The sequence below is a fragment of the Ursus americanus genome, chromosome 8 (assembly GCF_024610735.1).
Source record: "Ursus americanus isolate L20-20 chromosome 8, mUrsAme1.1.p, whole genome shotgun sequence".
Classification (NCBI taxonomy): domain Eukaryota; kingdom Metazoa; phylum Chordata; class Mammalia; order Carnivora; family Ursidae; genus Ursus; species Ursus americanus.
The window spans coordinates 83,515,569-83,537,893 of NC_142134.1; the positions used below are offsets into that span (position 1 = coordinate 83,515,569).

Here is a 22,325-nt window from a genome sequence, read left to right on the forward strand (position 1 = left end):
CACCTCCGTCCACCAGGGGACGCAGTCTTGCTCCTGTTCGCCGCCGACGGCGCATGCGTTCGCCCTTGTGCGCTTTTACGACTCCGTAGCTTTCCGGGCCCTTGCAGCGTCCTGCTCCGGTTGTGCTTCCGGCGCGAAGGTGACGGACAAGATGGTGCCGCCGGTGCAGGTCTCCCCGCTCATCAAGGTGAACCTGGCTTTGCGGCCGTCGCCGGGTGCTCGGCTCCGCGTGCGCGACCCCAGGGTGCCCGAGACCTGCGCCCTCGCGGGTGCGACCCCCCCCCCCACCCCCACTCCCTGCGCTCCCGAAACTTCTGCCCTGCGCCCCCGACCCCGCGGGCTGGGAATCCCTTCCCGGGACCCCCGCCCTGTGCGCCCTCGACCCCGCGGGCTGGGGACCCTGGCCCCGCCTCTAACCGTCTTCTCCCCGCAGCTCGGCCGCTACTCCGCCCTGTTCCTCGGCATGGCGTACGGAGCCAAGCGCTACAGTGAGTGACCGCGGGTGGCCGCGCCGCTGTCTTGGCCGCGGCAGGGAAAGCGCTGGGGCCTCTCACAGCCAGGGGTACTCCCCAGAGCCGTCTGCCAAACCCCCGCACGGGCAAGAAAGGGGGCAGGGTTGGGAGGCGCCAGCCCCAGAATCCCGAGCGACCTTGACCCCTGAGCACGGCCCCGGCAGGTGGGCAGATGTGTAGGTTGCTTTGGGATTAGCCCAGGTGGTCAGGACCCAAAGTGGATTCTGATGCTGGGCACCCCCGGGGAGCTGGAAGACGGCTAGTTCTTGTTGAAAACTGGGGTGCCAAGCGGGTGTTGGAGGAATGCTGCGGTCAGACGCCAGCAGCCGCTGGTGGCCCAGAGAGATGGCTGCGGGCCGGCAGCTGCCCTCGGGGTTGGGCTCTCTGCTGAGTGGGGAAAGTCAGGCCTTGACTCATGTGGAAGGAAGGGAGTGGAAAGCACATGCGCCAGGCATTCAGGGTGCACTAAATTCCTTTGATGCGGCGTTTTGGTGAAGACACTGAAGTACTCCCCCATCTTCCCCCTTTCCCTACACAGGTTACCTGAAACCCCGGGCAGAAGAGGAGAGGAGGATAGCCGCTGAGGAGAAAAAGAAGCAGGATGAACGGAAACGGATTGAGAGAGAACTGGCAGAAGGTACTGGAGTTAGTGCGTCTTACAGCTTTGTCCTCTGCCCAGACTTTAGAAAAGAGGTGATGCTTCAGGTGGCCCCCCAGTGCAGGGTAGGGGCTGCCTCCTTTCTTCCAGCACTGGCCAGTGGGTCCTCTGGGGGAGGGAGCTGAGGTTGCTGGGGGACACGGTGACACCTTGCCTCGGGCGAGGCCCAGGTCCCTAGGCCTTGGAGGGTAGTTGTCTGGGAATGTGCCACCCTCAGAGAGGCCCACAGGACCGGAACCAGGCCCGCATCTCCCACTGACTGCTGTGGCGGGCTCTGGAGTTGAAGCAGAGCGTGGTCGGGCTCTCCACGGTAGCTAGATCCTGGGTGTTCAGCCCTGAATGTGTGAAGTGGTCCTTTTGGATTGCCTGGGTGTGTAATAACACGAGTGTTCTCCTTTGAACTTTCAGCCCAGGACGACAGCATACTAAAGTGAGCCCGCCTTTCTCTGGAACGGTGTGGATGAATAAAGCTTTCTGTGTTGTCTGATGGTGTCCTGTACTGTCTCCAGTTGTCCGATTTCCGGACTCAAGCTTAGCAGTTGTGCTCTATCCTCCAGTTATGTGGGGTGGGGATGGGGAGTGGGTTTCAGAACTGATGACCCATCACAGACCTAGGATGCAGTGCACAAACGGGCAGGGAACACAGAAATTCCGTCCCCTGTTCTCTGGGGTACCCGATCAGGGGAGCCCCAAAGGGAGCGGTTTTTATCAGACACACCCAGCTTGGGTACTGTGGGTGGCGCTCGGTCTTCACTGAGCTGGGACCCTTGAATGGGCAGTACAAATGCTGGGGTGGGAGGTGGCCTGAGGCCCTTGCTGATGGGACCTGGATCTCTGTCCCCCTGTCAGGAACCCTCCCGTCGACCCTCAGGAAGGCCTGTGGCCTTTGGAGGACCAGGCTGGGGAGGTGCATAAAGCTCTGTAGTGGGCTTAGGCTCCTTCTGAGCTGCCAGCCAGGCTCTGCCCCTCCTGGCTGTGCTCTTCCCAGCCTCAGGGGCCTGGTGTTGGAATGATGGTGCTGTTTCCCAACCACAGGCCTGGAGCAAATGTCCCTGAACCCAAATTTCGTTGGTAAAATGACTTCATTTGCACATGTGAGGGGGGAAAGTGAGAAGCAGTGGATAAGCACTTTAAAGCCTTGGTTTCAGTTAAGGTTGAGTGAGTGCAGCTCAGTTCCTTCTGGAGTGGTTGGCTGGTGCCGAGTCCCTCGGGAGGATGGCCTGACCCTAATCATGGACTATCACCAGGTGTCCCTGCTGAGATGGAAGCTGCCTCCTACCTGTGACTGGGGGTGGGTGGGTGTCTCCCCCCACCATTCTCCCCTCACCACCTACCCAGGAGCTCAGGAGCTCTGGAGGTGGGCTTGAGTGGCATCTGAACTGGCCTTTCCACAACCAGTCTAATCAGGCAACTGAGAGGACTTTACTGTGGGGTTAAGTGTCTAGTGTCGGCAACAACTGATTGGGAGTTCATGTTATCAGGACTTTAAAAGTCCTTAACTCTTACCAGATAATGTGTCCGTTTCACATGTGAGTTGTGTGTTGGGTCTGGCTGTGCTGGTGCACAAACACTAAGGGACTTCTCACTTGTACAGGACTTGGGCAGACCCCAGCCGTGGCAGCGTGACCCCTGACCTGCTCAGGTCACTCATGGCCTTGACCTTTGTGGCAGAATTTTCTGATGGGTCATACATGATGTGCCCTCCACCATAACTTCTGCCATATTAAAGAAAAGGGGAACTTGTTTTCTTATTTTATTCGGAATTTCTGGCCATATTTGCTCCTAAACCAGATAGGCAACAGCGTCTATGTATCTTATCTAGCCGTATACACACACATACATGTGCACTTGCGGCACTCTCACCCAGTGCTTTCAGACACGCAGTTCACAGACCCTTTCCAAAGATCTCGCCGGCGTATTGCTGTGTACCCAAAAGATGGATGAATGTAAAGTAAGCTAAACTGTGTATTTGTAGTTGACTTCAGTTTATAAAAACATAAATCTTAAAAAAAATTCAAAATATCCAAAATTGTCTTCAGTCATTTTCTTGGGCTTCCTAACCTGTAGCAAATGGTCAGGGGAGTCCCAGTGGGGGAACGGATTGGGGCGCCGTCAGAACACGGACCAGCTCACAGGATGCAGCAGGTCGAAGACTTGGGTGCGGGGCCGCCGTTGCAAATCTCTGTGCCTGCTGCAAGAGAGACAAGATGTGAGAGGACTGTGTGCTGGCCCCACCCCTTCTGCCCGGTGTCCTCTACCAGCCCCGCGGGAGGAAGGGCAGAGTGTGGGACCTGTGGTCAGCCTAAGCCGATTAGCCTAGCCGGGGCTCAGCCTTTCTTATCTTAGGTCTTGTGACACTTTTAGTTCTGGCCCCCCACAACTCCCAAACCGTCTTGACATCGGCTTCCTCCCCACGGCAGGAAATAGCAACAAAAGTCCCAGGGCTGAGGTGGCCACGCACAGGCAGATACCAAGGCAAGAACATCAGGGATTCCATCTTGGGGATGAGGTGTGCCAACTCCTTATGATGAAGCCATCTGAGCCACATTCCCACAACGGGAGGCAGGGGTGGGGGGTGAGCAGGTAAAGAAATGCTCTGACACAGTACAGGGAAAGGTGTATGCTTGACTCTTTTAGCTCACTTATTTTCTTTTTTTAGGTCTTCTGTTTTTTTAAGATTTTACTCCTTTATTTCAGAGAGCGCGCGGGTGTGCGCAGGAGCAGGGGGAGGGGCAGAGGAACAAGCAGGCTTCCTGCTGAGCGAGGAGCCCAGTGTGGGGCTCCACCCAGGACCCCGAGATCATGACCTGAGCCGGGGTCAGATGGGCGCCCTTAGGTCTGTTTGATTTCTGAGGGTAGACGGAAGTGGAGGTAGATTTTCCTAAGTTAATTGGGAGGGGAATGCCTGGTGATGGAAGAAAGCTGTTGAGAGTTCCCGAGGTTTCACCGGGGCTTTCCTCCCTTTATAAAGGAAGTAACATTCAAATAGTTACTTTGTTAGAGGAAATGAGAGTCCCTGGGGAGGAACAAGGAGAGCCTCCAGTCTGGGTTTTGACTACACTCCGCCAGCAGGCCCGATTCCAAGGGACGGCTGCCTCTGCAGGGGAGATCCCGAGCACGCCAGCCCAAGCGCCGTGGGCCGCCTGCCTTTCCTCCAAGGTCAACTCTTGCCTAACCTCGGTCCCTTCACACGCTTCCATGTGGGGACAAGCCAGGTGTGTGCCCGCAGCCCAGACCTTTCCTGGCTGTCGTCTTGTCCTCCTGCTGCTGCTTCTGCTCCCCCAGGGCCTTGACTTTGGCCTCATACTCATCAGCCAGGGCCTTCCACTCCTTCCTGTTGTTCTGTAGTCTGTCGAACATGGGCAGGATCTCTTCATGGAAACGGGAAAACTCCTGGAGAGGGAAGACAGGGAATCAAGAAGTTGGGCCACACCTCCTGACTCTTCTAGGCAGCTGGGGCAGGTGGCCTCCCCACATCTTGGCCCTTGCTGGCACCAGCCTGTCCCCCACCACCCTGCCCCGCTCACCCAAGAGGAGGACCTGGGAGGGGGCCTGTCTGAGGGAGAAGGGAAGGCCACTGACATGTTGGTTTCCGAGCAAAGCCCTGGAAAACGGAGAAGAGAGGGTGGGGAGGGCACAGACAGTCTTAGTGGGGTGAGAACCCTTAGAGTAGAAAATATCAATGGCAGAAAGGGAATCCCTTGGCAGAGGGGGTGGGAAGACTCGGGCAGACATGCCGGTCTTGTAGCCCTTTCTCTGGTCTCTTCTACACACATCACACAGGCATGCACACACAAACATGCACATGAGCCATGGACTGTGTAGATGGACTTGGGGAAGGCAATGGGAGGGGAGTGCTGGGGTGGGGCTGTGACCTGTGACCTGTGACCTTCAGGACTGGGATGTCCATTGGTCCTGCCTTCCTTCCCAGCACTTACGGCCCCACTGAGGGGGCAGCAGAGGGAGCTGGGGTTTCAGTAAGGGGAAGCCCAGTTGCCGTGGTGGTCGAGGTGGGGAGTGGGACTGGTCGTCTGGGGTGACTTCACTCAGAAGCAGACAACCTCCTCCTCACAGGCCCAGGACCAGATGGCGTGGAGCCCATGGGCATGTTGGGTATCACGTCGGAGGGGCTCTGCAGTCAGACCCCCGACACACTCCCTGACCAGTCCTCTGGGCTGTGATGTCACAGTGTTCCCCGGTCGCTCACGTGCCACACGTGTTTGTGGGTGAGGCATTCCCAGCTGCGACGGGTGGACCCATCCCTGTCCTCCTGGGTTCACAGGCACTGAACAAATGCACCCACAGATAAACTGCAGGCCACGAGTGGGGGTGTCCTAGATGGGGTTTGGGGAAGGGGCATGTGAGGTGAGACCTCATGGTGAGCAGGAAACCGTCCTAGAGGGTGGAGACTTTTGGGAAGCACTCAGAGCTTCTGAAGAACTGGTTAGGGGAGGTTGGGAAGGGACTTCTTGGGGCGACATCAAGGATTTCAGAGTTTAAGTGCGAGGATGAGGAGATGGGGGCTACGGCAGGCCAGGCCATTGGGTGAACCTGCGCCAGCCCCTCCCCCTCCTCTTGTGGCCCTAGCTGGGCCCCACACGGCCCTGCTCACCTTGTACACAAATGAGCACACGAAGTCGATGAAGCCGACCTGTAGTTTGGGGAGCTCGGCCGCCTTGTTCCGGTCCATCATCGGCTTGGGGGAGCAGAGACACCTGTCTGAGCCTGCAGGACTCACTCAGCCCCACCCAGCTCCTATGAACATGTCCACAGAGGCACCGATGAAGCGGTGTCCGTGGGATGAAGGTGGAGCCTCTGGTCCCGGGGCTCAGCCTGCCTTGATAGATGCTGGCCCTTGAAAGGGGGCAGCCAGGGTGCCCCTCCCCACTCTGAGCCATCTGGTAGTTCCAGGGCTGAGTCCGCCATGATACTCCCCAGTTTCAGGTCCCCTGAGCCCCTTCCTCCCACTTCCTTGGGAGGTATCCATGGTGCTGACTTAAGACCCGGCTCGAGAGCCCTCTGGGGCAAACTCCAGATGCCCTTGGAGGGGTTATCCTTGGCATCCACATACTCCAGACCCCCTGAGCTGTCCCCTGCTAGTCTGTCCTTCATAGTTACCTACTGTCTGGGGCTCCATGTAGCAAGGGTGAGCCATGCAGGAACTAGAGGTCGGCCTGGTCCCCAAGGGACTTAGCTGATTGGTCAGGATACCCTTTCCTGCAGTCTGTCCCTGGTCCCAAAGCCTTCTTCACCTTGTGATCAGGCAGCTATCCACTGACTGGAGTTGACTTTAAGACAAACCCTCTTTCCATCTCTTCCACCTGCTGTTGGACAACGCTGTGCTGTGCCGGTCCCCTTGGATCCTAGGTGGGTACCCTTGTGGTCTAGCAGCATAGTCCTGGCCCCAAATAGCTGACCTGAAGATCGCAGCATCTTCCATCTATCACGGTGTGGGCTCCTGGACCCCAGGCACCGGCCTTCGCTGACACTGTACTCTCCCCGCTTGAAGGCCTTCCTGGAGCAGCTCACAGCCTGGCTGAGGCTCACTGTGGAGCTGCCTGGGCCATGCAGGCCCCGGGTGGTGGGCACGGCCTGCCTCGGCCACTTTTGACAATGACTTTCCATTTCTGCATGGGCATCACAGCTTTATCCAAACCCTATTTTTCTACCACTTCACCCAGCTCCCGAGCCACCAAAATTTACACTCAGCTCATGTCACATGACAGACTCCACAAAGTGAGACTGAGGTCCCAGAATCCCAAATCCCCAGGGGTCCCCTGTTTGCACCAAACGGGGCCTGAGTATCCTAAATTTACAGGGGGTAGAAGATTCTGGAAGTAACACTCACAATGGGCTGCTGATCCAGAACGGTCCTTTCCAAGTCACCTTGTTCCCAGAACTCAGCCGCCACTAGCAGAGCAACCTGGGAAGGGGGGAGGTAATACAAGGCAGTCATCCCGCGGAGTTCAGTGCTTGGTCTCATCCCGCGGAGTTCAGTGCTTGGTCAGAAATTGACAAAGGAGCCTCTGTGCCCTCCGTCTTCTCTGCCCCCGACCCTCTGGGATCCCCACTCTTCAGGCTGGGCCTAATGCACAGTGAGCACATTGGCTCTTTCCAGTGTGGCAGCCACGAGCCCAGCCCCAGAGCAGGGGGGCAGCCCTCGGTGCTACTTGCAAATGAAGGTTTTGTCCCCTGTCTCAGGCTTCCCCTGGAGGCAATCTCAAGGATAAGAGGTTGGGGCCCTGCGTGACTTCTGACCTTGCTCTGGACTTCCCAGGGCTTGGTGATGGCTGACAGGTCACATGCCGTCATCATCATGGCCCTGCAGGCAGACGAAGCTCCAGGCGTGCCCAAGCTGGCCTCCCTCCCTCACCTCCACCTCCGCCTCTGGGCACCCCTTCCAGTAGGAGACGTCTTACCGTGCGCACCCACGCCAGCACCCCTCATACTTCACCTCCCCTGCCCCTCGCAACCACAAACTGAAACCAACGCGTCTCCATCAGGCAGCTTCAGGTGCCCCTGATTCACACGTTCTTCCTTGTTGGATCTCTGGGGCAGGCCTGGAGGAGGACCGTAGCTCTGTGTATCCGTGGACGTTACGAATAAGGAAATGATCGCCAAATCCACAAACCAAGGAAACAGACTGTCTAACCCCAAATCCTTTACTGTCTCCCCTGAGAATGAGGAGCAAGTCAGATGGGGCATTTATTTTGACACTTTATCAAAGCCCTTTAGAGGTGAGCTGTTCTCGTTGTGGATCACTAGGGGACCTGGGGTCTTCTCGTTTTGTGGGGGGAGGTTTGAAGTTAACCAGCACTGAGACGGCTCCTGCCGCCCCCTTTGCTCACATGACTATCTCCTTCCGTGTCGTCTCCAGGGACAGGTACTCCACCCAGCTCTTCCTGTCCTCATAGTTCTTAGACTCGTCCACAATCTTCTGGAACATCGTCCTCTTCCTGAACCCCAAGAACAAAGAGAGCGAGTTAACCCCCACCCCTTCACCCCATGCAGGACACCCCCCTCCTTGATCCTAACCCCACCCACCCTTCTAGGAGAGAAACCGAGGCAGAGAGCTCAGGCCCTGCGGGCCACTGGGCTGGCAAGGGTCTTCTGGGAGCCCCAGCTCCCTACCCCAGCCCCCAGGCAGGCCCCGCCCCGCCTCCCCGCCGGCGACCACCCACTTGAAGTAGAGCGCCAGGTCCGTGGCGATGATGGCGATGTCCATGAGATGGATCACGTGCTCGTGCTGCCGCCGGTTCAAGTTCTGGTAGATGTTCAGGGACTGCGGGAAGGGGTAGGGTCCCCAGTCTGTCCCCTCCCCTGACACCCCGCTGGGCTGCTCCTTCCCACAGGTTGTGGGCACCAGACCCGCTGGTCTTGCTCGCCCTCCCCACCACTGCCTGAGACCTGAGCCCACCCCGCCCCGCGGTGGGTGCATTTCCAAGTTCCAATCCAGCCCATCGCCGCTGACCCTCCTGCAGCCCCGTGGGGCCTCGCTCGCTGGTCAGAATGCCCTGTGGTGTTGTCGACCCCGGGCTGGGGTCAGTCAGAAATTCGGAGAAATACCCTGAGTGAGGAATGGGACACGAACCTCCTGGGAGAGCAGGAACTTCCCGAACTCCAGGTGATGCCGCTCCAAAATTGAGGAGCCGTGCAGCTTGGCTAAGGGGTTCTGGGATCTGTTGCAGGGGGTTTATTAAGATAAAAGTTTGACCGTGGAGCTTGGCTAAGGGGTTCTGGGATCTGTTGCAGGGGGTTTATTAAAATAAAAGTTTGGCCAGAAGCCCCCAGAGAGGCTGGTTGCTGCTCCTGGGACCCTGCACTTCTCTCCTCACCAGGGAAGGGGCAGCCCCCGCCCCCCGCCCAGCGATCTCGAGGCAGGCCCCCCAAATCCTCCCGCAGAGAGGCCCAGGCGCCCAGCCGGGCTGCTTACTTCATCTGGTAGAGGTTGTTGGTGCCACGGTGGTCGATGTCATGGCACAGGCCAGCGGTCACCATGGCGAAGGCCTCCAGGTCTGTGTAGTAGCTCTTCAGCTTTCCCGTCTGAGGATACAAGCCCCTAAAGTTCTGCAGCTCTGCCAGCCCCTCCCCCATCCTCCCACATGCTCCCCGGGCCGGCGGGCAGGGCGGGGGAGGGAGCGGGGCGTCCAGGTCTGTGCGTCTACTGCCGGGGCTGGGGGTGCGCCCGCGGAGGGGAGTGCACCTCCTCCATCCCTCTGCCCTTGAAGGCCCCCGCCTCCAAGCACCGGGGACGCTGCCCCAGGAACCAGGAGGGTCTTCACCGGCAGATCAGAGGCCACACTGGGACACGCACCGTGAGCAGCGTGAACATGGTCTGGGCTACGTTGAAGCCGTGACGCCAATTGTGGTAGGTGATTCTCCGGTACCCTTTGCTCACAGAAAACAGAAACCGCACCAGGACCTGAGGGGCGTCAGGACAAACGTGGGCTCTGAGCATTCGCAGGCGAATAGCTTGGTGTGAAAGCCCTGCTCACTCCCGTACTGGAGGCCTCCATGACCCTTCCTGTCCCAGTGATTCAGAGCTGGCCCCTGACCACCCTTCTGGGTGGGAGGTGACTGGCTTCACCCCCGCGGGGTGGATGAGGGGCGGCAGGTGGCCTGCGGGGCCAGGGTCAAAGCTAGGAACAGCTCCGGCATTCATGGCACCTCCAACCTATTGCCCAGCCCAAAATTGGGAGAGGGACCCCAGGCAAGGGGTATGGGATGTTTTAGAAGAAAAGGTCTGTTTTAGGCGTGGGTGTTTGAATGGGCAAAATGTATGGGCACTTGGCATGGACGATGGAGAAATAAAATGGTGGCTACAGGTCCAGAGATCAAGGGGCAGGCAGCAGGGAAGTGAGCCTTTTCCTGCACAGCAGTTATCTCTGGACAACAGGGTGTGGGCAAAGGAGCCTCTTACTGCGTCCACTGTGATTTTTAGTGCCAGAATATGATTCTGAAATTTAAAAAAATTCTATTAATCATTTCTATACTTTTTTCTTTTGTGTTTTCCTTTAGTATTTAGTAAAAAAAAAATTTTTTTTTAAATGCCAGCATGCTGTGCCTGTTCTCAGGGGGGCATGAAGAAGGGTGGTTCCCTCACTTGCATGGTGGGGAAGCAGAGTCTCCCTGAGGTGTGAAGGTGGAGGCAGAACAGCAGCCAGAAATCTATCGGAAAGCAGCAGGGCTCAGGGCAGAGCTGGAAGGGGCACCCCTCCTCCCTGGGATGACCTCTGAGGGGCTCTCTGCATTCAAACTGAGAGGATGCCCTTTGCTTTCTGCACAGCTGATGGGCTCCTGTTTCCTTTCCACCCCACACCAAACTGCACTATTGCCCAGTGATGCACTTAATGATCAAATGGTCTGGAGCAACCATTTACCAAAGTTCCATCCATCTATCTATCCATTGATACATCCATCCATCCATTTATTCTAGGCACGGTTGTGTGAATGCTGTAATGAACATGGCTGTCCCCAAACTTTCTGTAGGACCTAGGACCTCTGACCACATCTCTCCCACCTCTTGGGGGATTTGGGACCTCCCAACCACGTCTAAATTCTACCTCCCGGTGGATCTGGGACCCTTTGCCACAACCCCCACTTCCTGGTGGATCTGGGACCCTTCACCATGGTCTCCCACCTCCCAGTGGATCTGGGACCCTTCACCATGGCCTCCCACCCCCTAGTGGATCTGGGACCCTTCACCACAACCCCCACTTCCTGGTGGATCTGAGACCCTTCACTATGGTCTCCCACCCCCTAGTGGATCTGGGACCCTTCGCCATGGTCTCCCACCTCCTGGTGGATCTGAGACCCTTCACCATGGTCTCCCACCTCCCAGTGGATCTGGGACCCTTCACCATGGTCTCCCACCTCCCAGTGGATCTGGGACCCTTCGCCATGGTCTCCCACCTCCTGGTGGATCTGAGACCCTTCACCATGGCCTCCTACCTCCCAGTGGATCTGGGACCCTTCACCACGGCCTCCCACCCCTACCTCCTGAGGGATCTGGAACTTTCGGACCACGCCCAGCTCATAGTACATCTGGATGCCGCATTTGACCAGCTCCAGCTCTGTGCACTCCAGATCAGAGAAGTGGAACTCATAGATGTCGAACTTGGTGGGCCCCGGCAACACTTCCTTCTGTGGGAGGGATTGTGGGGTTGAGGGAAGCAGGCTTTTCTCTTCCCCTCCCAGGATCCTTTGTCCAGCCTCAGATGTCCCAGGTGTGTGGTGACATCTGCCCTTCCAGTTGCTCTGAACTGTGGCTGGCCACTCACATGCCCAGTGGTTCAGCCCCCACCCATGGCCCCACCATGAGAACAGAGGTGCCATCAGGGAAACAGGTGCAAAGACACGCACATAAAAAGATCACACACACACACACACACCCAGGCATAGGGATACGCGGACAGCAGCAAACATCAGGAGATGACATGCTCAGGTCTCCTAGGAATGAGGAAGTTCCCCTGACCCTCAGACCCCTCCAGTCCCCACCCGAGGGGTGGGAGTCAGATTCTGACCAAGATTGTCCCCAGCTCTTCCTCCTCACAGTCAGCAGGCTCCTTCCCCAGACGTTCCCTTGTTGGCTAGGAGAGAAAACAGAGGGTTGAGACAGAGTGAGCGACTGCTTCACCCCTCCTAAGTACGGGACAGGGTGACAGCATTACCTACACCCCTTGTGAGTGTGGAACACGGTGACATCTGGCACACAACAACAGCTGGCGCTTCCAGCTTCAGAGAGAAGTGAGAGTAGCTTCCATCTCCCGTGTGTCCCTCCCTGCCCCTCTGGCACTGTTCTAAGCTGTCCACGTGGACAGCTGATGGAGTCCTCACACAGCCTGACCAGGAGGGCTCTGATGACTCCCTGCTCGCAGCTGAGGACACAGGGAGGGACTGCCCCTGGCCGTGCAGAGCATGTGGGACTCCAGGATTGGCTTGGCCCACCGACCACAGGATATGTCCTGACTGCAGGGACACCCTGCCTCCCCCCGGGCAGAAAGGGGACCAGGGCATGACAGGAGTGGTACCAGGATCAGCTGGATTTCGTCCTTGTCACATCTCACGTGGTACAGAACCATGTCCTGGGCGATGTCCTTGCGGTTCTCCAGCTTGTTCATCTTGTCGTAGGTGTCCGTGTTCAGCACCGACCAGCCCAGGAACTGAGTGAGGGACTGCCGACGGAGCAGCAGCGTCACCACCCCGACGGGCACCTGTGGTGCGCCAGGCCCCGTGTCCTGGCCTGTGGAGCGCTGCTCCAGTGCACTGACCGCTTTAGAGGGTCTCCAGGAATGGACCCTCACAGCCCCCCTTGTCCCACTCTCCTCGGGCCTCATGCTGGGTCGAGTGCTAAAGCAGAAGATAGGAAGGGACCCCACGTGGCTGTGTCCCATGCCATCATACAGGTGTTGCCTCCAAGAGCTGCACCCCTGACAGGTGTTTACCTCCATGAGGACTTCATCCTGCTCATCAAAAGGCTTCCCGTCTTTCCTGTTGTAGAACGTTGCAACCCCCACAATCTCCTCCTTTTTGTTGACGATGGGCATGGAGAGGACATTCTTGATGACCCAGCCTGAGTCGTCCAGAGGCCCTTCCTGCAGGGAGAGGCGTCCAGAGATGCCCGCTACTCTGGGTCTGGCCCTGGCCCAGGCTTGTCACCAAGCAAGCAAGAATCTCATTTCTTCTGCCCTCGAACTGTGGTGACTGGGTCACTCTTCCTGTCTGCTCACTGCCCCCATGCATGAGAGCTCTATGTCCATGGGTTCGTGTTGTGACTTCTCCCGCTAGCCGAAGCTGAGGCTCTGTGCCCACCAGGGTGGCTTTATGGTGTGAGGCCAGTGGTCACACAGGATCCCTCTCTTAGAAGGCTACCATGCTTGATTGAATCTTTGCCACCATGCTCTTAATGTTCTTAATAATTGTTGGATTATTGCATTCCACTCTGCTGCGCCCCACAAATTATGCAGCTATTCCCATCTCACAGTCCACTGACACCTGGCCAGTGAAATGTGGACACTGGCCAGTTTCTGGAAGAGCCTTAGAGATCAGGGCCAGTTCCACTGGCCCACTTGACTCTTGGCTTCCTCCAGAAAACAGCCTGCTCTGGTCATGTGTCCCCAGAGGAGGACCCAAGGAGCGGACTTAAAAAGCTCATTGTGGCCTGGCTCCACCCCACCAACCGACGTACCTGGGCCTGGGAAGCGTGTGTTTGCTGTTGTTAGCCCCTGAGATTTTGAGGTGGTTTCTTAAGAAGCGAAAACTAATTCAGTCCATCATTTCTGAACCACAGTATCTTTTTCCCCAAATACAACATACTTTCTGTAATGAATGGATAGATACCTGAAATTTGAACGTTTCATCGGCGGGGGCATTCATAATGTTACAGATCTGAAAGAGAATCAGGAAAACAATTTCACCTGAAGCAGCCCAATGTGTGATATGATTCTAAAAAAGACTATCTAGCCCGATGAGCTCGAAGCAGGTGAAGCAGGGCAGCTGGGAGGGGGCAGTGGTGCACAAGCTGGCAGGAAGGGCTGGGGCACCAGGGGAGGGCGGGGGCTCAGCAGACTCACAAAGCCACTTTCTGCCACGTAGGTTGGAAGGCCACTGGCCAGGGCCCAGTGATCAGCTGGGGGTGTGCTGGGGAGAGAACAGAGGGTTAGATGGTGGTTGGGTTCTTAGATGTATGTGTGTAGATTCTGGCTCAGTGTGCGTGTTAATGTTTATTCCCTTCTCTGAGCCCTGGTTGGGGCAGGAAGGCTAGCGGGTTGTGGACTCAGGGAGAGTAGGAGGAGGCCAGGGGTGAGGTTTGGGGGTGTCTGTGCTGTTTTACCCTTCCTCTGCCTATGCCGAGGCCCCTCACCCTGTAGGAGCCCCCTTCCCCACTGGGGGCCCCACTCTTCAGTCTAGTCCCTGGAGCTCGGTGTCAGTCACCTGTCCTGCAGGCTTACCACCTGGATCCTGGTCCCTTGGTAGAACTTGCAGGGTGGGGTCCTGACAGGCTTATGGGGTCTTGGGGTCACATGGCCATGCAGCTATAGAGCAAGGAATGGCCAACACCTGACCCCAGTCTCTCTAGTTTGGAGCACTGCCCTGCCCTCAGCCCAGCTGTTCTTCCACTGGGGTGGACATCCCCTCTTACCTGCCCTATAGGGTGTGCCTTTTGGGGGCTCCACGTGCCTGGGTGGATGGCTGAGCTAAGATGAGACTCTGAGGGACTCCAATGCAGGTACTGCTGACAGGGCCACCTATACAGCTCACCTGGGGCTCTGGAAGTCCACTCTGGATGTCCTTGGTGCCCCCTCCCCATCCCATTCTGCCTCGCCCTACAGTATGGGTGCACCGTCGTGCGAGGGGCCATGCCAGAGGCTACTGATCTGTTGTGATAAATCGCCAAAGCCAGCCCAGCTTGGGTCTGAGGGTGCTCGGCCCTCAGGTGATGCTTCTCCTAAAACCCGGGCACTTACGGGATGACCTTGATGTCTTCCTTGCCATGGAGGATATAGTCGATGACTTTGTAGAAGACGATTTCCTGCAAAATGGACTGCAGTGGTCACGAGGGGATCCCTGGGCCAGCTCCCCAGCGGGAACCTCCTTGAGGGTGAGAGGAGCTACGCAGGTGTCCCACCCGGACATGCATGTGCACACAGAGCATAGACCACACCACATAGTTACACACACCCTCACATGCACACATGGGTGTGCACATGTATGGTGCACACCCACATAGTACACACATAGCACACATACACCCACACCCATATTGTTACACACACACGCACACATGGAAGTGCACACGTACGCCCACACCCACATAGTAACACACACCCTCACATGCACACATGGATGTGCACACGTACACCCACACCCACATTGTCACACACACCCTCACATGCACACATGGAAGTGCACACGTACGCCCACACCCACATAGTTACACACAACCTCACATGCACACATGGAAGTGCACACATACACCCACACCCACATAGTTACACACAACCTCACACGCGCACATGGAAGTGCACACATACGCCCACACCCACATTGTCACACACAACCTCACATGCACACATGGAAGTGCACACGTACGCCCACACCCACATAGTCACACACAACCTCACACGCACACATGGAAGTGCACACGTACGCCCACACCCACATCGTTACACACAACCTCACACGCGCACATGGAAGTGCACACGTACGCCCACACCCACATAGTTACACACACCCTCACACGCACACATGGAAGTGCACACGTACGCCCACACCCACATAGTTACACACACCCTCACACGCACACATGGAAGTGCACATGTACGCCCACACCCACATCGTCACACACACCCTCACACGCGCACATGGAAGTGCACACGTACGCCCACACCCACATCGTTACACACAACCTCACATGCACACATGGAAGTGCACACGTACGCCCACACCCACATCGTTACACACAACCTCACACGCGCACATGGAAGTGCACACGTACGCCCACACCCACATCGTTACACACACCCTCACACGCGCACATGGAAGTGCACACGTACGCCCACACCCACATAGTCACACACAACCTCACATGCACACATGGAAGTGCACACGTACGCCCACACCCACATCGTTACACACACCCTCACACGCACACATGGAAGTGCACACGTACGCCCACACCCACATAGTTACACACACCCTCACACGCGCACATGGAAGTGCACACGTACGCCCACACCCACATAGTCACACACAACCTCACACGCACACATGGAAGTGCACACATACGCCCATACCCACATCGTCACACACAACCTCACACGCGCACATGGAAGTGCACATGTACGCCCACACCCACATAGTTACACACACCCTCACACGCACACATGGAAGTGCACAAGTACGCCCACACCCACATCGTCACACACACCCTCACATGCACACATGGAAGTGCACATGTACGCCCACACCCACATAGTTACACACACCCTCACACGCACACATGGAAGTGCACAAGTACGCCCACACCCACATCGTCACACACACCCTCACATGCACACATGGAAGTGCACACGTACGCCCACACCCACATCGTTACACACAACCTCACACGCACACATGGAAGTGCACACGTACGCCCACACCCACATCGTCACACACAACCTCACATGCACACATGGAAGTGCACACGTACGCCCACACCCACATAGTTACACACACCCTCACACGCACACATGGAAGTGCACACGTACGCCCACACCCACATTGTCACACACACCCTCACATGCACACATGGAAGTGCACACGTACGCCCACACCCACATAGTTACACACAACCTCACATGCACACATGGAAGTGCACACGTACGCCCACACCCACATCGTCACACACAACCTCACATGCACACATGGAAGTGCACACGTACGCCCACACCCACATAGTTACACACAACCTCACATGCACACATGGAAGTGCACACGTACGCCCACACCCACATCGTCACACACAACCTCACATGCACACATGGAAGTGCACACGTACGCCCACACCCACATAGTTACACACACCCTCACATGCACACATGGAAGTGCACACGTACGCCCACACCCACATCGTTACACACAACCTCACACGCACACATGGAAGTGCACACGTACGCCCACACCCACATCGTCACACACAACCTCACATGCACACATGGAAGTGCACACGTACGCCCACACCCACATCGTCACACACACCCTCACATGCACACATGGAAGTGCACACGTACGCCCACACCCACATAGTTACACACACCCTCACACGCACACATGGAAGTGCACACGTACGCCCACACCCACATTGTCACACACACCCTCACATGCACACATGGAAGTGCACACGTACGCCCACACCCACATAGTTACACACAACCTCACATGCACACATGGAAGTGCACACGTACGCCCACACCCACATCGTCACACACAACCTCACATGCACACATGGAAGTGCACACGTACGCCCACACCCACATAGTTACACACACCCTCACATGCACACATGGAAGTGCACACGTACGCCCACACCCACATCGTTACACACACCCTCACACGCACACATGGAAGTGCACACGTACACCCACACCCACATTGTCACACACACCCTCACATGCACACATGGAAGTGCACACGTACGCCCACACCCACATAGTTACACACAACCTCACATGCACACATGGAAGTGCACACGTACGCCCACACCCACATCGTCACACACAACCTCACATGCACACATGGAAGTGCACACGTACGCCCACACCCACATAGTCACACACAACCTCACATGCACACATGGAAGTGCACACGTACGCCCACACCCACATCATCACACACAACCTCACACGCGCACATGGAAGTGCACAAGTACGCCCACACCCACATCGTCACACACACCCTCACATGCACACATGGAAGTGCACATGTACGCCCACACCCACATCGTCACACACACCCTCACATGCACACATGGAAGTGCACATGTACGCCCACACCCACATAGTTACACACACCCTCACACGCACACATGGAAGTGCACACGTACGCCCACACCCACATTGTCACACACACCCTCACATGCACACATGGAAGTGCACACGTACGCCCACACCCACATCTTCACACACAACCTCACACGCGCACATGGAAGTGCACAAGTACGCCCACACCCACATCGTCACACACACCCTCACATGCACACATGGAAGTGCACACGTACGCCCACACCCACATCGTCACACACAACCTCACACGCGCACATGGAAGTGCACACGTACGCCCACACCCACATAGTTACACACAACCTCACACGCACACATGGAAGTGCACACGTACGCCCACACCCACATCGTTACACACAACCTCACACGCGCACATGGAAGTGCACACGTACGCCCACACCCACATAGTTACACACACCCTCACACGCACACATGGAAGTGCACACGTACGCCCACACCCACATAGTTACACACAACCTCACACGCGCACATGGAAGTGCACAAGTACGCCCACACCCACATAGTTACAACCTCACACGCACACATGGAAGTGCACAAGTACGCCCACACCCACATCGTCACACACAACCTCACACGCGCACATGGAAGTGCACATGTACGCCCACACCCACATCGTCACACACAACCTCACACGCACACATGGAAGTGCACACGTACGCCCACACCCACATAGTTACACACAACCTCACACGCACACATGGAAGTGCACACGTACGCCCACACCCACATAGTTACACACACCCTCACACGCACACATGGAAGTGCACATGTACGCCCACACCCACATCGTCACACACAACCTCACATGAATTTTATGTACACATATGCAGACCATCACTGACACTTGTGGGACACACATTACATATTTGGTTTACATTTGTCCTCATTCTGTCTCTGTCCCACTCAAGCCCACACACAAACTGGGTCCCATATTCCTTCATAAGTACGCACACAGCCCACTCAGGCAAGCACACACACAGGCAGACAGACAGACAGACAGACAGACACACACAACTCTGGCAAGTCACGGTCACGGCCAAACCATGAGCAGGGACTCTTGTACACACTTGGTACACAGCCCTGTGAGGAAGGCCCAGTTATCACTCCCATGTGACTGGGGGGGAGACTGAAGCCTGGCCGGGCTGGGTAGTGTGTACCAGATCGGATGTGCAGTAAACGGCAGAGGTATCCGCCCACGCTCTCTTACCCTTGTCACCCTGCCCTTCTCATGCACACGCACACATGTGTGCACACACACATATATGGTCCCACATGGGAGATACTACAGTGATTTAAGTGTGGGGCAGCAGGAGGACAGATGCTGGTCATTCCAATTGGGCTGATGACCCTCGTCACGAGATCTACACCCCCATGTGGCCCCAGAGCATGGGCTGGAGTCAGGGGAGACAGCAGGCGCGCACTCAGAGCCTGCCCTCCAGAGCAGTCAGGTAGCCAGCCAGCACACAGCATCTGTCCCCACCGCCCCGCACCCTTCCTGTAGCCCTCCCTCTCCCACCCTCAGTCAGGCTGGGACAGGCCCCTTCCCACCCTGGAGTTGGAGTTGGAGCCAGGGAAACTGAGGTACGCAGGCTGGGCCTGTCCCCCCTCCACCATGACTCACACGGCCGTCCGGTGTACGTGGGCCTGAGTAAGGCTGGGCTTCTCCCATTAGCACAGGCCACACGTCAAAGAATTCCTGAGCAGAGAAGAGAAGGGACAGAGTCAGTGAGTCAGCACAGGAGCAGGACAAGCCTGGCCAGGAGGCCTGTGGAGCACTGAGGCCTCACCTTCTCCTTGGTCATGTCCAGGAGGCCCACCGAGTACCGGTCGCAGTTCAGATAGGCCCGCACGGTGTAGAAGGCCTTGTGGAACTGCCTCTCGATGTCTGTCAGTTCCTCAAACACCTTGTTAGCCGACCACAGCAGCACCTGGGGGATGGGGGGCAGCAGCTGTGAGCCTGTGGCTACACACACACACACACACACACACACACCTGGGTGATCACGGTAGCAGCTGGGGAGGCACACCTGTGAGCCTGTGGAGACCCCTCACCCCCCCGCACCTATGTGACCACAGCAGCACTTGAGGGGGAACACCTGTGAGCCTGTGGTCGCCCATTACACACCATCTTGACCGCAGCAGCGCCTGGGGGGCACCTGTGAGCCTCGGGCCACCCCCACAATACACACACCAATGTGACCACAGTAGCATGTGGGAGGCACACCTGTGAGCCTGTGGCCAGACCCCCCCCCCACACCTTTGTGACACCCAAAACACATGTACACATGCATCTGACCACAGAGCTCCAGAGGGACACTGGTTGATGGTGCCTTTCCCAACAGCATCTCCACAGAGTACCATCACCCAGGGTTTCATCCCGGCACATGACTACCTGCTCCTTGACCCAGGTACCCTGAAACCTACTGGAAGGTAAAGCCTCCAAGCTTTGGCCATGTCATTGCCACTCATGGTCTGGTGCTGACCTCAGGCTGGGTCAATGAGTGGAAAGTGAATGCATGAAAATTTAAAGGCAAAACCCTGACCAACCTGCCTTCCCTAACCAGTCCTGAGAAGCTGGGCTTTGAGAGCAGGGTTCATTGCGTTTTGGAAGCCACACAATGAGGTGAGAGTGATAGTTCATTGACATGCTCCATGAGGCGCTGGCCAGACCTCCCCAGGACATTGACCCACAACGGAAGCCCAGGCTCCTGTCCAGGGTCACTGGCCAGGCGCAGACGAACTCTGACCCCTCACCTGCCTGGGTTGAGCTTCTCGGTTTCCTCAGCTGTGCCCAAAGACAGGTGCCTCCAGACTGCACCACTTACCACCTCGTGTATCTTCTGGCCTCTACTAAGTGTTGGCTGGTGCCAAACCCTCCCTGGGTTGCCTGGTGCCACCATGATTCTTCCTTGCATGGTTCCCCTCCTGTCAGCCCCTCTCAGGCCCTCTGTAGCTCCCCACCCTTTGCTGTCACAGTCAGGAATGGGCTCTGGAGACCCCACTTGCCCTGGAGTGTTCTCACCAGAAGGCAGCTTAACCCTAATGTTCTCCATTACTGTACAAGGCTCATGGAGATCTCTTTCCAGCCACCACTCTCCATTGGTGGAGGAGGCTTTCCTGGTGGACTGGCCCTGCCCCCTCTCTGCCCATCGCTCTCCAAGGCACTCCTACGTGCCCTTAGCACTCACTCTGATTGACCACAGGGCCTTTGTACAAGCTCCGTCCTCTTTACAGCACTCATTCCAGGGCTTCCTCATCTTTGAGTCTCAGCCTATAGTCATCTTTGGAAGGCCTGTCCTAAACACCTGCCAACCCTGACCCTTACAACACCCTATTTCATTCTGACCTCATGGAGGTGCAATCTCATTGTCTCCTCACTCCACCATCAGCTCCATGAGGCCAGAAGGTGCAGCTGTTCCATGGCTAGCACAGTACCTTGCACCTGAGCCCCTCGTACCTCTGTGTTTGTTGCTTGCATGGAAAGCTGTGAGGTTTGAAAGTCTAAGTCAGACTGTCTGAATTCCAAGGTCCTGGAGCCAGATGCCACCTGGGCATCTGCACGTGCACAGCAGGGGAGGGCAGGGCCTTGTGGTCACTCATGCACTGCACTGTGTCTCCTTCATCTTTGAGCTGCTGGCTGAGCACCCCAGTCCTCCATGGCTAATGGCTTGGATACTGAACTCTTTACCCTTTTCCTCCACACCTAGCAAGCAAGGGTGCTGATCTGCTTCTCTTCAGCTCTGATCTTAGGAAGGTTGGCTAACTTCCAGACCTCACTCTCCCCACTTGTAACATGGGGATAATGATGTTTCACTCCCCCCCCCCCCCCCGCCGATACTGGGAAGAAGACTGGTGGAACAGGAGTCAGGCTCTCAGAAGAGTGCTTGGCTTTTAGGAATCCCATGTGTGAGTGTGAGCCTGTGTACGAAGGTGCATGTGAATGTGTTAGTCAGCGTGCGTCTAACCCACAAATACTCCCTGAGCTCCCCCGGTGTGCAAAGCCCTGGTTGGGACCAGAACACACACCAGAGGGGTAAGAATGGGGGGAGGCAGGTGCTCAGAGGTGTCTGGGACAGCTGGAGATGTCGTGGTCCTGCTGGGGTACGGGGAGGGTGTGTGTCTGGGCAGCACATCTAATTTTTGAGCTACCTGAAGACTTTGGTCCCCAAAGCACCACCGCCAGGAGGAAGACATGGGGAGGAGAAGGCCTTGTGCGTCACAGCACAGTTCCTAAGGGAGACCCTCCCTGACTCCCTATCTCCTCCCATCCCTCCCTCCGGGCAGAGCGCCTCCCGTCACACCCTGCCCCTCCCCTGCTCCCATCAGACCAGGGACTAGTCACCACGTGCTGGTCTCTGTTCGGAAGCAAGTTTTTGTATGGCCCTGAGGAACTAGGGGCTCGTGGCTCACCGAGGGCCTCTGCCCTTCCTCTCTCCTCCTGTTTCCCTCTTAGCTTTCTGAGTTGAGTCTGGCACACACAGTAAGTGAGTGAGGTGGAATACAGCTGGGTGGATTTTCATGTCAGCACGCACCTGCATAGCCAGAATTGAGAGCATTTTAGTCCCCCGTCAGCACAGCACCCTCCCCATCCCT

At 56.7% G+C, this 22,325-nt stretch overlaps 2 protein-coding genes across 3 annotated transcripts in view; one reads left to right on the forward strand and one right to left on the reverse strand.

Annotated features, from left to right (window-relative positions):
* The first annotated feature begins 34 nt into the window (after positions 1-34).
* On the forward strand, positions 35-1,654 carry ATP5ME (ATP synthase membrane subunit e). Its single transcript, XM_045774803.2, has 4 exons — positions 35-187; positions 434-488; positions 1,051-1,149; positions 1,579-1,654. Exons 1-4 carry the CDS (start codon positions 152-154, stop codon positions 1,602-1,604), a joined length of 216 nt encoding a protein of 71 aa, XP_045630759.1. The 5' UTR covers positions 35-151; the 3' UTR covers positions 1,605-1,654.
* A 1,555-nt stretch (positions 1,655-3,209) lies between these two features.
* The window catches only part of PDE6B (phosphodiesterase 6B), a 33,318-nt gene continuing 14,202 nt past the window's right edge, over positions 3,210-22,325 (reverse strand). The window contains exons 4-22 of one of the 2 annotated variants that reach the window (XM_045774795.2): positions 19,520-19,660; positions 19,354-19,428; positions 14,637-14,701; positions 13,743-13,809; positions 13,510-13,557; positions 12,615-12,764; positions 12,201-12,344; positions 11,694-11,759; positions 11,167-11,313; positions 9,485-9,592; positions 9,104-9,213; positions 8,762-8,849; positions 8,352-8,452; positions 8,019-8,126; positions 7,429-7,492; positions 7,019-7,093; positions 5,783-5,866; positions 4,407-4,563; positions 3,210-3,361 (exon numbers count right to left, since the gene is read on the reverse strand). In XM_045774795.2, the coding sequence (XP_045630751.2) occupies positions 3,300-3,361; positions 4,407-4,563; positions 5,783-5,866; positions 7,019-7,093; positions 7,429-7,492; positions 8,019-8,126; positions 8,352-8,452; positions 8,762-8,849; positions 9,104-9,213; positions 9,485-9,592; positions 11,167-11,313; positions 11,694-11,759; positions 12,201-12,344; positions 12,615-12,764; positions 13,510-13,557; positions 13,743-13,809; positions 14,637-14,701; positions 19,354-19,428; positions 19,520-19,660 (1,860 nt within the window). In that variant the 3' untranslated portion in view covers positions 3,210-3,299. The remainder of the gene's footprint in view (positions 3,362-4,406; positions 4,564-5,782; positions 5,867-7,018; positions 7,094-7,428; positions 7,493-8,018; positions 8,127-8,351; positions 8,453-8,761; positions 8,850-9,103; positions 9,214-9,484; positions 9,593-11,166; positions 11,314-11,693; positions 11,760-12,200; positions 12,345-12,614; positions 12,765-13,509; positions 13,558-13,742; positions 13,810-14,636; positions 14,702-19,353; positions 19,429-19,519; positions 19,661-22,325) is intronic. The other variant, XM_045774796.2, reaches the window with a different exon arrangement.

Bases quoted from the DNA above. Each gene is read 5' to 3' on its own strand.
- ATP5ME (XM_045774803.2), top strand. From the start codon at position 152: ATGGTGCCGCCGGTGCAGGTCTCCCCGCTCATCAAG. The intron at 188-433 runs GTGAACCTGGCT...TTCTCCCCGCAG, and splicing joins AGGTCTCCCCGCTCATCAAG to CTCGGCCGCTACTCCGCCCT. The intron at 1,150-1,578 runs GTACTGGAGTTA...TTGAACTTTCAG, and splicing joins TGAGAGAGAACTGGCAGAAG to CCCAGGACGACAGCATACTA.